The 16,300-nt window shown below is 33.0% G+C and overlaps 1 protein-coding gene across 2 annotated transcripts in view; it reads left to right on the forward strand.

Moving 5' to 3' along the window:
- Positions 1-16,300, forward strand: part of SNTG1 (syntrophin gamma 1) — a 795,508-nt gene that overhangs the window by 529,250 nt on the left and 249,958 nt on the right. For both annotated transcript variants that reach the window (XM_028518478.2, XM_028518479.2), the window contains one exon: positions 10,655-10,757. In XM_028518478.2, the coding sequence (XP_028374279.1) occupies positions 10,655-10,757 (103 nt within the window). The remainder of the gene's footprint in view (positions 1-10,654; positions 10,758-16,300) is intronic.

A 16,300-nucleotide genomic window follows, 5' to 3' on the forward strand; every position in this document is an offset into this window, starting at 1 on the left:
ATGCTTTTCCCTGTGCAAACTTCAGTTACCAAGGAAATGCTCGCACAGCCTTATCTGGTGGCCCCAACAATAATGCTAATGGTATCGGAGTATTTATACTGCACTCAATGAGCGTCACAGGGAATGGCCTTTACATTCAGAATAATGTAAGTAAATGACTCACGCAGTAGGCTAAAATGATAGTATATGCAGGAAATAGCACCAGCCGTTCCAAAATATTTAATTCTTAGGTCTATGTTAGGCAAACATGTCATAATATGCCTTAACAGATATTTGTAATGGTTTGCTGCAGCTGCACATCTAGTGGGATGATAATGTTTGTTTTTCAGATCTTGAAAATTCCTTTTATATGAGATAATTTTATATAGAATTCTAAAAATGAAAAGTTTTATGATTTTCCTCTCTTCCTACAAAAATTCTACTAAAATCTGTGCACTGTTTATAAATTAGACATCCATGTAGCTGCGCCTTGTAATATAAATTTATAATAAAATGTACATTAGTTATTTTAGTCAAATTTGATTATACAAAATATTATCAGTGGGGCCTCTGGCTGGTTTTCTCAGTGGATTGAGCACAGGCCTGCAAACCAAAGGGTCACTGGTTCGATTCCCAGTCAGGGCACATGTGTGGGTTGAGGGCCAGGTTCCCAGTAGGGATGTGTAAGAGGCAACCACACATTGAGGTTTCTCTCCTTTTCTTTCTCCTTTCATTCCCCTCTGTCTAAAAATAAATAAATAAAATGTTATAAAAAAACAAATATTATCAGTGGGGGAAACTTGAGACAATTGTAATAGAATAACCACAAAAAACAAAATAAAAATAAAATATCTTGAAATAATGAAAAAATGTTATCTGTATGAAGCTATTTTAAACACTCTGGATTTTCCTAGATAAATATGGAGATGTTCTGTAAGGCATTATCCTGCCTCAAATATATCATAACTGTGTATAAAAAATCTGGTATAATATTTTCAACCTGGCGCTGGCCTGCATGACTCAGTTGGTTGGAGCATCGTCTTTTGACTGAAAGTTTGCCAGTGCGATTCTTGGTCAGGGCACATGCCCAGGTTGCAGGCCTTGTCCCTAGTCATGGTCTGTGTGTGTGTGTAAGACAGCTGATCTGTGTTTTCCTCACACTGATGTATCTCTCTCTGCCTTCCCCTTTCTCTAGAATGAGAACAAAATAAACCTTAAAAATAATATTTTCAGTCTGTAAAATATCTTTTTCTCTTCTCTCTCAATATTTGAAGTGAATGTGCCTTATTAATGTGCAATGACTCATTTTATAGATATAATTTTCATCACTGAAGTCAGATAGGGGGCCATTCAAACATGGAAATCTGATTAGGGCCTCAGTCAACATTTGATTGCATTTGATGTGTTCATTGAACCTTGCTCATTTGACAAAGTCAGTGATGATTTCTGAAGTGTGACTAATGTGGGAAATGTAGAAACTGCTGGCAAGATTGCTGAGAACTTCACATTGTGAAGGTTTGGTTTTTGTTTGTTTCTCATCACAGTAAGCAATAAAAATATTGTGCAACTCTCTAATGATATCAGTATTATTAGCACAGTGACTAGAAAAAAACTGTGGCATCTATTATGCTGACTAAATTTGGGTCTGAGGAATTGACATACACTATTTACTTTTTAAAACCTTTATATTCTTTTTTTCTCTTTTTTAATATATTGATTTATTGTGAGCATTTGTTTTATCATTCATTAAGCAGATTCTGGAGCTGAAGGGCTTTATCATTTTCATTTCAACATTACACATTCTATGTTACATAATATGGCATTTTGAATATGGTAGAGACTTGAATGCTTGTTGCACTGATTTGAACTCTATATTCATTGATCTCTAGAAGAAAATATACATAAGTAAGTAACTTATACATATTCAGTTTTACCAGTTTATACAGAAACTACCTACTCCATTTCATCTTGTTTTCTGGCAACTGAGCAGACACAATCTTCTATTTCCCTCTTGGAACGTGGGCAGGGAGGTGATACTGTGTAGCTGTTTCTATATTTGAACATATATTTGGAACCTAAGAGGTGGTGATTATCATCTTAAAATTGCTGTGAGAGTCAAATATGCTTTTAAAATATTTATTAAAAGTTCATTAATTAAAATCAATGGGCTTTCTGGAAAATGGCCCACTGGAAAGAATGGAGAGTTCCTTTATACATATAGCTTTACTAGCAAATTTATTATGAAGGGTGGCCACGCCCCCAGAATTTATTTATAAAAAGTAGTATTATTCTTACACATTTAAACTTCAGTTACCTTCAAAGTACTCTTCATTTGATGCAATATACCCACTGATACTTTTTTTTCTGTTGCTCAGAAATTTTTGAACTCATTGATTTTGATGTCTTTTAGTGCCTCTGCTGTTTCTTATTTCACTTCTTCCACATTGGCAAAATGTTTCCCTGTGAGGACTTTTTTCATCTGTGGAAACAAACAAACCAAAAAGTTTCTCAGGCTGAGATCTGGTGAATAATGAGGGTGGGGCAAAGGGGTTATATCATTTTTGATCAAAAGCTGCCTGACACTCAGCGTAGTGTGGGCAGATACACTCGTAAATACACGTCACAAAATGGATGAACACCTTAAATGAATCCTCAGAAAAAATTCACTGAAGCCAAACACAGCCTCTCACAACAATCGCAGTGGATACACTGATACAGATGGATTTGTTGAACACTAATCTAGTGGGGGAATCCTGTATACTACAAGAGCCCTCCCCTCCAGAAGATAATCCATTTTGGTAGGTCCCCACTAGCATATATTAGCTGTTGTAATCGAGCAAGACACTCTACTTTTAAATGTTTTCAAATTACCATTTTTAAAACAAAAAATAGGAAATTTTGTGTTGTTTACATCATAGGCTTTATTTTATAAAGCTAAGGCTACATTGTAACTTGTACCACATGGTGACACATTGTTCATTTATATAAACATGGATCATTAACCATACAACTAAAGGAAAAACTTTTAGTACAAACAAATTAACAAATCATAATTATTTATTGGCAAAATAAAGTGGTCTGATATCCACTAGAGAAAATATTGTCATATTGAATTATTAAAATATTTTAACAATATTGCATTATATGTCATTGTCATCTTTGAAAGTGTAGTGTTTAAAGAACCATTGATGTGTATATATAGGTTAATTAAGAATAATAGTGACATTCAAGACAAGCTAGATAAAACCCCTGCTATGATATAGCTATCTTTTACCATGTTGCTCTAGTTTTTTGTTTGTTTTGTTTTGTTTTAACTTAGAAACAGGGAGGAAGGGAGAGAGAGGGAGGGGGCAGAGAGAGAGAGAAAGGGAGAGAGAGAGAAAAAAAGAGAGAGAGGGAGGGAGAATATGTTGTTTCACACATTTATGCATTCATTGCCTATTCTGTCACATGCTCTGACTGGGGATCAAACCCCAAACCTTAGTGTATCAGGATGACTCTCAACAAACTGAGTTACTTGGCGAGGGATTCTTTTTTTTTAACTTCAATTTTTCAATTACATTGTATTTTTATTTTTACTTAATGTATTAGGGTGACACCAGTTAATTAAATTACATAAGTTTTGGGTGCAAAATTCTATAATACATTATCTGTACTAGTATATTGTAATGTGTGCTTACCACTCAAGTCAAGTGTCCTTCCATCACCATTTATCCCTTCTTCCCTCTTTGACCTTTCCTACCCTACTTTCTCTCTGGTAATCACCATACTGTTGTCTGTGCCTATGAGAATTTGTTGTTGGCTAAATCTCTTCTCTTCTCCTTTTGCATCTAGCTTGGTAACACACCTCCCCTCTGATTGGTGCCAATCTGTTCTCTATAGATGAGTCTGTTTCTATTTTGTTTGTTAGTTTATTTCGTTTGTTAGATTTCACATATGAGTGAACTCATATGGCACTTGTTTTTCTCCGACTGGCTTATTTCATTTCATATAATGTTCTCCAGGCCCATCGATGTCTCAGAGAGTAAGATTCTCTTCTCCTTCTCTTTCTCCTTTTCCTCCTCCTTCTTCCTCTCCTTCCTTCTTCTTCTGTACAGCTGGGTAGTATTCTATGTGTAAATGTACCATACTTTTTTATCCACTAATCTACTGATGGACATTGGGGCTGCTTTCAAATACTGGCTATTTAAGTAATGATGCAATTAACATAGGGGTGCATATATTCTTTCAAATTGGTGTTTTGAGTTTCTTTGGGTATATTCCCAGAAATAGAATCACTGGGTCATAAGGCAATTCCATTTTTAACTCTTTGAGTTACCTCCACACTGCTTACCACAGTGGCCACATCAATCTATATTCCCACCAACATTGCAAAAGGGTTTCCTTTTCCCCACATCCTCGCCAATACTTGCTGATTTATTGATGACAGCCATTCTGACAGGTGTGAGATGATATTTAATTGTGGTTTTAATTTGCATTTCTCTGATAATTAGTGATGTTGAGCATATTTCCTATGGCTATTGACCATCAGTATGACCTCTTCTGAAATGTGTCTATTTGGATCTTTTCCCCATTGTTAATTGAATTTTTTTGGTGTTGAGTTTTATAAGTTCTTTATAATTTTTTGAATATTAACCTTTTATCAGATGTATCATTGAAAAATATTTTCTCCCACTCAGTAGGTTGATTTTTCATTTTGTTGATGGTGTCCTTTTTTAGGAAAAAAATGCAAACTTTCTTTTTTAGGTTCATCTAGAAACCACATTTTTTATTTTTATTTTTTCCACATTACTTTTTAATTAAATTTATTGGAGTAACATTTGTTGGAAACAGGTGTACATTTCTAAAATACATGATCTGTATATTGCATTGTGTGTCCACCATTCAAAGTCAAATCATTTTCTGTCACCATATATTTGTCCCCCTTTAATCTTTTCTATACCCCCACCTCCTTTCCTCTGGTAACCATCAAGCTGTTGCCTGTGTCTATGACTTTCAGTTTTATATACCACATATGAGTGAAATCATACAGTTCTTATCTTTTTCCTACTGACATTTCAAATTACATAATATTCTTAAAGTCCATCCATGTTGTCACAAATGGCAGTGTTTTATCTTATGACTGAGTAGTCCATTGTGTATATGTACCACATATTCTTTATCTAATCCTCTTTTGAAGGACTATTTATCAAATCTCTTATATTCATTTTCATTTGATTTAATAACATTTAATATTGTAAAGATCAATAATTTTCTACTGGAATAATATCTTTAAGAATTAGCTATAAGGTAAAACCAAGTAAAATATTTTTTGAATCATTAAGGAAACCCTTATGAAATTAAAACAAATGATGGAAAGTTTTTTTTTATTTTCATGTCAACTGGCTAAAAAAGTATCTTGCTTGTTGAGTTAAAGCTCAACTCATCTAGGATGTGGTTTTCAGTAATTTTATTTCAAAGAATTTTTTTAATGGGACCTTTGAAAGTAATAGAATTATTTTTAGTTATAGCTTTAAATATTTTAATTAATTCTAATGAAGTTTTTCAAAATTCTTGCTTCACTAAAGTAAATGGTTCTTTCCCATATTGATATTTATTATATATTACTGTTGTTATACACTGATTATTATAGTTAAAATTTATTACTCAGTCAACCTTTATTCTTCTATTTTTAATCCTCACCCAAGGATATATTTTATTGATTTTAGGGATAGAGGAAGGGAGCAAAAAAATAGATAGATGATGGGTAGATAGATAGATACAGAGACAGAGAGAGAGAGAAACATCAATGTAAGAGAGAACATCAGTCAGTTGCTTTCCATATGTGCCCTGGCTGGGGATTGAACATATGAGTATTTGAGCTGAATCTTTAGAAATTCATAAATATTGAAATTTGAGCCCTGGTTGGCATAGCTCAGTGGATTGAGTGCGGGCTGTGAACCAAAGTGTCACAGGTTCGAGTCCCAGTCAGGGTACATGCCTGGGTTGCAGGCCATGACCCCCAACAACTGCACATTGATATTTCTCTCTCTATCTCCCTCCCTTCACTCTCTAAAAATTAATTTAAAATATCTTTAAAAAAAGAAAAAGAAATTCATAAATATTGAAATTTTAGTAGCTTTTTAAAATTCATATGATAATGGTTTTTTGACTCTTCAATTTAAAACAACACAAAATTTATACTAGCAGTACCTATTGCAAATATTGTTTTTCTTTATTTATATGGCATGTTTTTTTTCCAGCTCCCTGCATGTTTTTTATAAAATTAGAAAACAGGGAAGATGATAAAATTAATGGATGCCTAAGATGCATCCTTGATAATGTCCTATGACCTTTCTTGAGCTGTATGTTCATAATAATATCAAGTCCTTTCCCTTATTGCACCTATTTGTAGCTTTTTCAACACTATTCTGTATCGCCTGTGGTAGCATTTGAAGACAAGAGATGACATATATAAATTTTCCCAATTTTTTTTTGTTTGCTTTATCTTAATTTTGTGTTATATTTTATTCCAGATGGTGATGTAATATATTTGTCTTGGATTAAGTTCTATATCCTATTTTTACTTAGAAAATTTCTGCTGTTGCACTTGATTTACTACCCAAGATCAATAATTATTATTCAAAAGCTTATTACTTTAGAAGTCTCTGTCTTCTGCCCTGAGAGTTTAGCCACTATGGCTGTGTGTAATTCTCCATGTGTAATGTATTCACCTGTACTCAGATTACAGAATGGGCAGTAAGCTTCCTCACCCTGCCACTCTGAGATTTCTCTGAAATCCTGAATGTTGAAGACCCTGAAGATAAAGAATACATATGTGTGTGTGTGTGTGTGTGTGTGTGTAAAATTAGAGTTTCCCAGGGAGAAATTTATGCACAGCCACAGAGAAAAAAAAATGAAAATATAAAATAATCTACAACTATGAATATTCTTAACTATATGCCAAAGTACTGATAGTTAAATTCTTCTTAAAATCTCATATACAATGGCCTCTGGGTGGAAAGAAAAAAAGGACAAAAATTACATAATGAGTTTATGAAGTTTCCTTTTTAACTGAAAAATGGAACTTAAGAATATTCAGTTCATCAATTGTCATGGTTTAATAAAGTAAATTTGTAAAAATCTATTTTAATTCCATGTCATTTTTTTGTTCTTTCTGGTTGCCACCATTTACCAATTTCTCTCCTTTTGCTTATGTACTGATCCAAGGCAATGACTATGCTAATAAATTATCTGATTAAAATGCATAGCATTTGACTTACATTATAAAATATGAATGAAAATGAAAAAGAAAACTGGATATATGGGTACAGATTTCTGATTTTACAGGAATATGACATTTATCATCATTTGTGATGTAGAACCTATAATTTCTAACCTAAGGGTACCAGGTGGATGAAATAAATACACATTCAAAGCATAGTAGGAAACCAGTAAAAAAAAATTAAAACACATTATCTCTATCCTGTCCACTAAAAAAATAAATATTATTGCATTAATTGAAAAAAAGTCTATTGAAGATTGAAATTGTGATTATTCAGAAAGATATCCATAATTGATCTTTTATTGAAAACAATGGAGGGGTTGAGCAAAAAGGAAAAAAAGGACTCATGGACATGGACAATAGTGTGGTGATTTCTGGGGGAGGCAGGTATAAGGAAAATAAATGTTCATGGAAAAATATAATAAAGATTAATACAAAAAAAAGAAATAAAAAAGATAAAAAAGAAAGAAAGAAAGAAACTTAGTTATCTCTTCAGGTTGAGGTTTTGCAATCTTTAAAAGTTTTTATTTTTCTCATTTACACTTGAACAAAAGTTCAAAATTGAAGTGCAAATGTAAAGTTTTCAATTCAAAGTAAATGCCCACTGTCTATTTCTGAGGTACCTACATTTAACTTAACATGTCTAATTTATTTTCATGGTTACACCTAAGATGTTCATACTATTATTTCTTTATTTTAACTCTACATATAAATAGCTATTGTATACTTACTATAAAATATGAGTTTTTATTGCATTCTACTGCTCTGTGTGTTTCACTGAGTCATAAACTCCCAATACAGTATATAATAATGATAATGTCAATATTAAATGTCAGTGTAAAATATAAGCCACATTCACAAGTTTATATTAAGACAAAAACTGAATAAAAAAAAAGTAAGGCTTTGAATAGGATTGTCCACAGAAAAATAGGAGAGACTTGATATTTTCAGAATATGATGTCTAGCAATTCATGATATTGCATATTTTCCCATTTATTTGAAATTAATGTTATATTTGTTTATTGATATTAAGTAAAAACCAATCTATTTTTGTATATCAACTTTAATCTACATTATTGCTTATTAACTTACCTATTAATGCATCATATAATAATGCTTATAGGTTAAAGATTTTCTATGTTCCCAATAATAACAGTTTAATTACTTCTGTTAATAATTATACATTTTATTACCTTTTTGCCTCATTGAAGTAACACCTGAAGAAAGATTTTTTTTTAAATGGAGAAGGTAGTGGATATTTTTGCTTCATTTTTGATCTGAGAAAGGAATATTTTAAGAATTTATCATTAATAATGTTAAAAATTTTATATATTCTTTATAATATGAATACTCATTTTTATACTCAGTTTTCTATGAGTTTTTATCAAATTAATCAAATGCTTTTTGCATATATTCATTAATTATATATTCAATTTTAAAACCCTTTTTTCTACTTTAAGGTGATAAAATATATTGCTTTTTATGCATATGTGTCTACATCTTCTGCTTTTTAGATTGGGCTAATTCTATTGTTCTGCTCTCAAGTTTACTGATTAGAAGGCTTATTAAAATTTATATTATTGTATTTTTAATTCTTTAATTTTTATTTGGTTATTTAAAAATTTTCTCTATTTCTTTGTGAAAATTTTGTAATTTTTTTATTTGGTTCAAAAGAGAAGTATTTTCTGTTGAAATGTTTTTATTAATGTGGCTTCAAATTCTTGTCAGATAATTTTACTAATGTGATTCATCTAGTTGGTATAATCTTTTCTCATTCAAATTTCAAATGACTTTTCATTCAAATGATTTTCTGATTTTTAAAGTGCCATGTTATTTTATTGTATCCTGGTCATTTTGCTTATGTTAAGAGGCTCTGGCTCTTATTTAAGATTTTTTTCTCTTTTTAATAGGGATTCACTCCTTTTAGCACTCATATACTAACCTACTTCTATGCCTTTGGCTGTGGTTTCATTGCCAGTATAATTCTTAGAGGATCTTTGTTGCTACTTTGATCAGATTGACTTACCTTGTGTCCCTAGGGCTCCTACTATGCCCTGTAAGTGCTATTTGAGGAGGTGGAAAGAGTTCCACTAAGCATTTAGTTCCCTAGTGCCACTAAGATAAAGGGATGCTTTGCCTAGCAGTGGGTAGTTACTCCCTCTATTGGGTAGAAGCATTTAAAATATCCTTCTTCTGTCCTGTTGCTCTAGTCCTGGGGTCCCTAATGAAGTCCCCCCATTTCCCCCCCATTGTTTACAGTTGTATTTATTGTGGGGGGGGGGCGGGCAAGGAGAGGTGAATCTATGCCATCTTCTTGGAACCAAAAGTTATTGTAAATTATTTTGATAGCCAATTCTTTAAAAAATACATATTTTTTTTTTTTTTATTTTTAGAGAGAGGGGAAGGGAGAGAGACAGAGAGAGAAAGAAACATCAATGTGTGGTTGCCTCTCACACACCCCCTACTGGGGACCTGGCCTGCACCCAGGCATGTGCCCTGACTGGGAATCGAACCATCAATGCTTTGGCTTGGAGACTGGCACTCAATCCACTGAGCCACACCAGCCAGGGCCTGATAGCCAATTCTTTAATAACTTGAAGCTGACCATCTTTTTTACCTGATTTATATCAAGTTGTGTTCTCATTTCTATTAACTGCTACTTCTCAAATTATCTTAATTTATCTCAGTTTGTGTGAGATTTTTTAAAGTATAAATATATCTTTTCCAGGTAGTTTTGCTTTAAATAAATCATGAGCTTTTTATATTTCTTTCAATATTTTTATACCTGTTTTAGAATATTTCTTTTGAGAAATAGCCATTATTTCAATAGGTAGATTGAGGCCTATTAAATCCATAATATGGAAAATGTTGAGAGTTTTCTTTCTCAGGGAAAGAAAAACAAAATGCTCAATGGTGTAATGAAAAAATAATACCTATTTTTTGCAAAAGGTTGGAGTAAAATTGGGGGATTTTATTTAAATAAAATTAGAACTCAGGATAACATCTGCAGGGTCATTTATTTGTTTATCTCCAAATGTTACAGAATATATGCCCAATATTTATTAAATTACTAAATATAGTGATTTTAGCATTACATTTTTTCTGTAAACTCCATAATCTTTCATATTTGCCTAGAATAGATCATAAACTCAAGAAAACCTCAATAAATTTGAGTGGAAGAGGTTGATGTTGTGTGTGAACAGGGCACCACAGAATGGAAGAAAGAGGAAGAGCACTGACGGCTACATTTCTGCAATATTAGATAATTTATTCCTCTGTCTTTCATAAAATTTCTTTTGCCATTAGGAAAAAATCAAAGGTGGAAAAGACAACAAATCATTTCAAGGTTTTGCAATTATAAAAATTTTGTGAATGTACTGATATGGTATTATTTCTGCTTTCTAATTTTAGGTTCAAGTTCTTCGAAATGCTGGAGAAGAAGTGACACTAACAGTGTCTTTTTTAAAAAGAGCACCTGCTTTCCTCAAACTTCCACTTAATGAAGACTGTGCATGTAAGCATTTATGAAGCATAGGGAAAATGCTCATATCATTGCATTTACTTTTTAAATATAATTTCCTGACATTAATTAGTTATTTATTTTTAATATTTGGATTTATTCCTGAACACGAACATTTTTGTCGCAAATTATTTTATTAATTCATATGTAAAGAGAACAGATGTTATTTTTATTGCAGAATTAATTCATTAAATTTACTGTTATTTTCAAATCTTTAATTGGAGGAGCATATAGACACTGACTTGGCTACTGGACTTGCTAAACAAGCATTTGCACTTAAGCTGCCTAGATGAAGTTGTGAGATTGAAAGAAGCACCAGTATAAGTAGAAATGTATTAATTTGCATAAGAGCTCCTTAGAAATTTCTCTATCATGTCTATACTATCAAAGAAGAATATATTTTAATTGAGGTACAATTTTCATGAAATTAATTGCAAAGGTCTTAAATGACTAGTTGGAATAGTTCTAACAAATTCACATTTGCTTACTCCACATCCTTTAAATCAAAGAATCATTCTTGTGTGCCTCTCCTCCATAAATAGCATCATCAGAAACAATTATTGACTTTATATCTTATCATCATATATTATGTTTCTTTTTAAATTTTATTTTATTGTTTATTATTCAACTACAGTTGTCCCTATTTTCTACTTTGTTCCTTTTAAAACTGTATAGAATGGAATATTACTGTATTTACTCTTCTATGTCTGGCTTCTATTATGTTCAAGCACTTGTTATACATTTCAATGGTTCGTTCATTTATTTTGCTGTGTAATATTCCATTATATGAATATATTAAAGCTTTGTAATGCATTATTTTGTTTATAGACAACAGAGTTGTTTCCAGTATTTTGCTATTGTACATTTAACTGCTATGAACATTTTTCTGCAGACATTGAAAGCCTTACAATTTTGTCACAATTGTAAGTATCTAGAAGTAGAACTGCTGAGTCACAGAATAGATGTATAAGTAATTTGTTAACAGACCACCAAGAGTATTTCTAAAATAAGCATATATTTCAAGGCCTCTCAGTTCCTACTGCAGCAATTTATGAGAGTTCTGGTTGGGTACATTTATTACAGTATTTGATGGTCAAAGATCTTTCCCATTATACTGAATGCGTAGTGCACTCTTTGTAGTTTTAATTTGTATTTCTCAGAAGACTAATGATGATTAGCTCCTCGTCATATGGAATTTGCATATTTTATTGTCCATTTGCATATCTTATTTTGCAAGGTGTCTGCTCAATATTTTTTTCCCATTTTTCTGTTGTCATGTCTTTATACTGCACTGCAGGAGTTTAAAAATATAATCTGTATATAAGCCTTTGTCAGCTATATGTGTTACATTTTCTTTTCTTTTTTACATTTTCACCCATCTGTGCATAACTATATTTTTTACATAAAGTTGTCTTAGGTTTGCAGTTTTTAATTTTGATAATGTCTAATTTACCATATTTTGGTCATTTTTGTTGTATATGCTGTCTTTTATGTACCTTCTATGAAAAATAATTGCCTAACCCAAGGTCAAAAAGTTTTTTTCTTATATTTTTCCTATCAGCTTTAGAGCAATTGACTTTTATAACTCATCTTATATTAATTTCTAATTGTCTGAAGTACAAATCATGAATTAAGGAATCATTTTCTCATTTTATTAATTTATGCATCTGTTCTTTCAACAAAACCACACTGATGATTACTGGAACATTATATAAGCATGCATATTTTATTGTGCTTCACTTTACTGAGCTTTGAAGATACAGTATTTTTTACAAAATGAAGTTTTATAGTAACCCTGTGTAGAACAAGTCTACTGGCCCCATTTCTCCAACAACACGTGCTCATTTCCTGTCCCTGTGTCACATTTTGGTAACTTTCACAATATTTTGAATTTATTTATTATGGTTATTAGTGGTCAGTTATCTTTGAAGTTACTATTACAATTGTTTTGTAGTGCCACAAACTGTGCCCACATAAGACAGCAAACAATGGATCAATGTTGTTCTTACCACTCTCCCCAACTAGCCATTCCCTTACCTCTTTATCTTTTCTCAAGGATCCCTAGTCCTTGAGACACAAAACTGAAATTAAACAAATTACAATAGCCTGTAAATGTTCAAGAGAAAAGAATAGTCACATATTTCTCACTTTAAATCAAAAGCTAGAGATGACTAAACTTAGTGAGAAAGGCATGTTGAAAGCAAAGGAAGGTTGAAAGGCCTCCTGTGCCAAACCAGTTAGCCAAGTTGTAAATGCAAAGGAAGTTCTTGAAGGAAATTAAAAGTGCTATTCCAGTGACCACCCAAAGGACAAGAATGTGAAACAGCATCATTGCTTATATAAAGAACATTTTAGTTATCTGCATAGAAGATCAAAGCAGCCACTACATTTCTGTAAACCAAAATCTAATCCAGAGGAAGCCTCTCATTTTCTTCTACTCTATGACTAAGGGATGTGAAGAATCTGCAGTGGGAAATGTTTGAAAGTAGCAGAGACTAATTCCTGAAGTTTAAGAAGTTCTCTCCACACACGAAAAGTGCAAGGTGAATTGGCAAGTTATCAAGGAAATCTAGCAGATAATTAATGAAGATAGTTATGCTGAATAACTGAATAGAGAAGAAAAGTCGATGGGCGTCTGGTTTCAAAGCTTCAAATGACATGCTGACTCTCTTGTTAGAAGTTAGTAGAGCTGGTATCTATATTTGAAGCCAAAGCTAATTTACCATTAGGGACCTTAAAAATTATATACTAAATCTGCTCTGAATTAGTATATTTAATGGAAAGCAAAGCCTGCATAACAGCACATCTGTTTACAACAGCATTTACCAAGTATTTTAATCCTACTGTTGACATCTACTACATAGAAAGTAAGATTTCTTTAAAAATATCACTGCTCATTGACAATGCACCTGGTCACTGAAAAACTCTCATGGAGATGTACAATGGTATTAATGTTGTTTTCATGCTTGTTAACACAACAGCCATTGTGTAGCTCATGTTTCAGGAATAAATTTGACTCTTAGGTCTTATTACCTAAAAAATACATTTTATAAAGGTGTCACTTCCAGAAATAGTGATTATTCTGATGGACCTTGAAAAAGTGAATTGAAAACCTTATGAAAGGGATTCACCACTCTAGATGCCTTGAAGGGCATTCATGATTGCTGGGAATAGACTATCAACATCAACAGGAATTTTGAAGAAGCTGATTCCTGCCCTCATGGGTAACTTTGCAGGATTTAAAACTTCAGAGGAGGAAGTAACTGCAGATGTGGTGGAAATAGCAAAAGAACTAGAATTAGAAATAGAGCCTGAAGATGTGACTAAATTGCTACAATCTCATGATAAACCTTTTATGGATGAGGTTGTTCTTCTTTTGGATAACCAAAGAAAGTAGTTTCTTGAGATAGAGCCTACTCCCATGAAGATGCTATGAATATTGTTCAAATGGCAATAAAAGATTTAGAACACTACAAGCAGTGCACTGCAATGGCAGTGCTTGTGAAGTGTGACAGATACCGACCAGCAGTACCCATCACTGCTGCAGATGCTCAAGATATGAGAGAAATACAAACAGACTACCGCATCCTGTGGAGGAATAGAAATGACATGGCCACTCTCTCTAGTGGGGAGCACCCCAAGTTGCTGCCTGAGTAGGCTTTTTATTAGGCAGTATTAGGTAAGGGTACATTTACAGTTTGTGGATTATAGTCTGGCAGGGAAGATCAAACAAGTAGGTATCTTTCAAAGAGTTGACAGAGCTCATGCTGAGTGTGGGGTTTTATCACTTAAAAAGCTACAGGGCTAGTTTTGTTTCCTGCCCATGCCTCCATGTTCAAGAGCATTCTCAGCGAGCAGGTCTCACAGGATCTTGCATATCCTATGCCTCAGGTCTAATTACCCCAGGGGTCCACCGACTCTGGTCTGGACTGTACCACCCCTGTTATTTCCGCAGGCCTGAGTCAGGCAGAGGAGACAAAGGCAGCCAGGAGACTTGGATTTCTCACAGCCAGAACAAGGACTCAGGCTTTGTCAAAGCTGAGGGGGCAGGGGTCGATGTCCACCACCCCCTCATTTCCACAGCCCCCTGAGTCTCTTCCCTGGGGCCTCCACGTGATCATGCCTGTCTCAGATGATTTTCCCTTGGGGAATCTTATCCATCATTGGCTAACTGATAAAGCATTGGGGGCCAGGCAAGGAGCAGAAGCAGCACTTCTGCCAGGGAGATAAGCTTGTCTCCTTAGTGATTCCTGGTCTGGAGGTCTTTCACTCAGCCTCAGCCATGGGGGGGGGGGGGTAGTTTACAGCTTCCTGAGGCCAGGCAGGATGGACCCCAACAGTGAAGACTGACTCCAGCTTTTAAAGAAGTTTTACTGTGGGTAAATGCTATCAAACAACACTGCAAACTATCAAGGCATTTTTAAGGAAAAGTCAATTGAAGCAGATACTTCATCATCATCATATTTCAAGGATTTGTCATAGCAGTCCCAACCCTCAGCATCCATCACCCTGATAAGTCACCTGCTATCAATACTGAGGCAACACCCTCTACCAGCAAAACAGATTACGACATGTTAAAAGCTCAGATGATGGTTAGCATTTTTAAACATTAAAATTTTCTTTTAACTAAAGTGTTTTTTAGACACAATGCTATTGCACACTTAATAGACCAAAACAATAGTGTAAACATAACTTCACATGCACTACTTTACTGTGGTGGTCAATCACAGTATCTCTGTGGTACTCCTATAATGTCTGTAAAAGGTCACCTAGGATGGGCTCCTCAACAGTGCAGTTTATCCAGATCATTTGATTGTTCTCAATCCTTTACAGTACTGCATACATTTTAGACATAGCTTGCCAAATTCTAATAAAATAAAAGCTATTATGATTTTGAATGGGAGTATATTGAATTTATAGACAATTTGAATAATTAATTCCTTAAATTTAAATTTTTCAATCTATGAACATAATGTACCTTTCTATTTATATATGTATATACTAATTTTTCAGCAATATTTTAGTGTTTTCAGTGGGGAAATCTTGCAAGACTGGCATTAAATTTATTTTAAGGATTTTATATTTTTTATATGATGTTAAATATTTTATTTTCTAATTATCTGTTGCTAACACAGAAATACATTTTTATATATTGATAAGTTCTTCAACACATCTCAATTTTCTTATTAATTTTGGTAAGGTTTTTTTGTACATTGTTTAAACTTTTCTATGTATAAGACTGTCATTTTAAAATAATGTTTTGCTTATTTATTTCTAAATTATATGCTTCAATTTCTTTTTATTCCCTATTGCAATAGCCAGGACCTCCAGTAAAATACTGATTAAGTTATTGAAAGCAGAAATCCTTCTTTTGCTCAAGATATTACAGGGGAAGTTTCCAGTCTTTTGCCATTAATAGCTATAGGTATGCACAGATGCCCTTTATTAGATTTAGGAAATGTCTTTCTATTCCTTGATTATTTAGGATTTTTCTTTTTCTTTCTCTCTCTATTTTTTAAAAGTATGTTTATGAAAAT

This window comes from Phyllostomus discolor, chromosome 7 (genome assembly GCF_004126475.2).
Source record: "Phyllostomus discolor isolate MPI-MPIP mPhyDis1 chromosome 7, mPhyDis1.pri.v3, whole genome shotgun sequence".
In the NCBI taxonomy this organism is placed as follows: Eukaryota; Metazoa; Chordata; class Mammalia; order Chiroptera; family Phyllostomidae; genus Phyllostomus; species Phyllostomus discolor.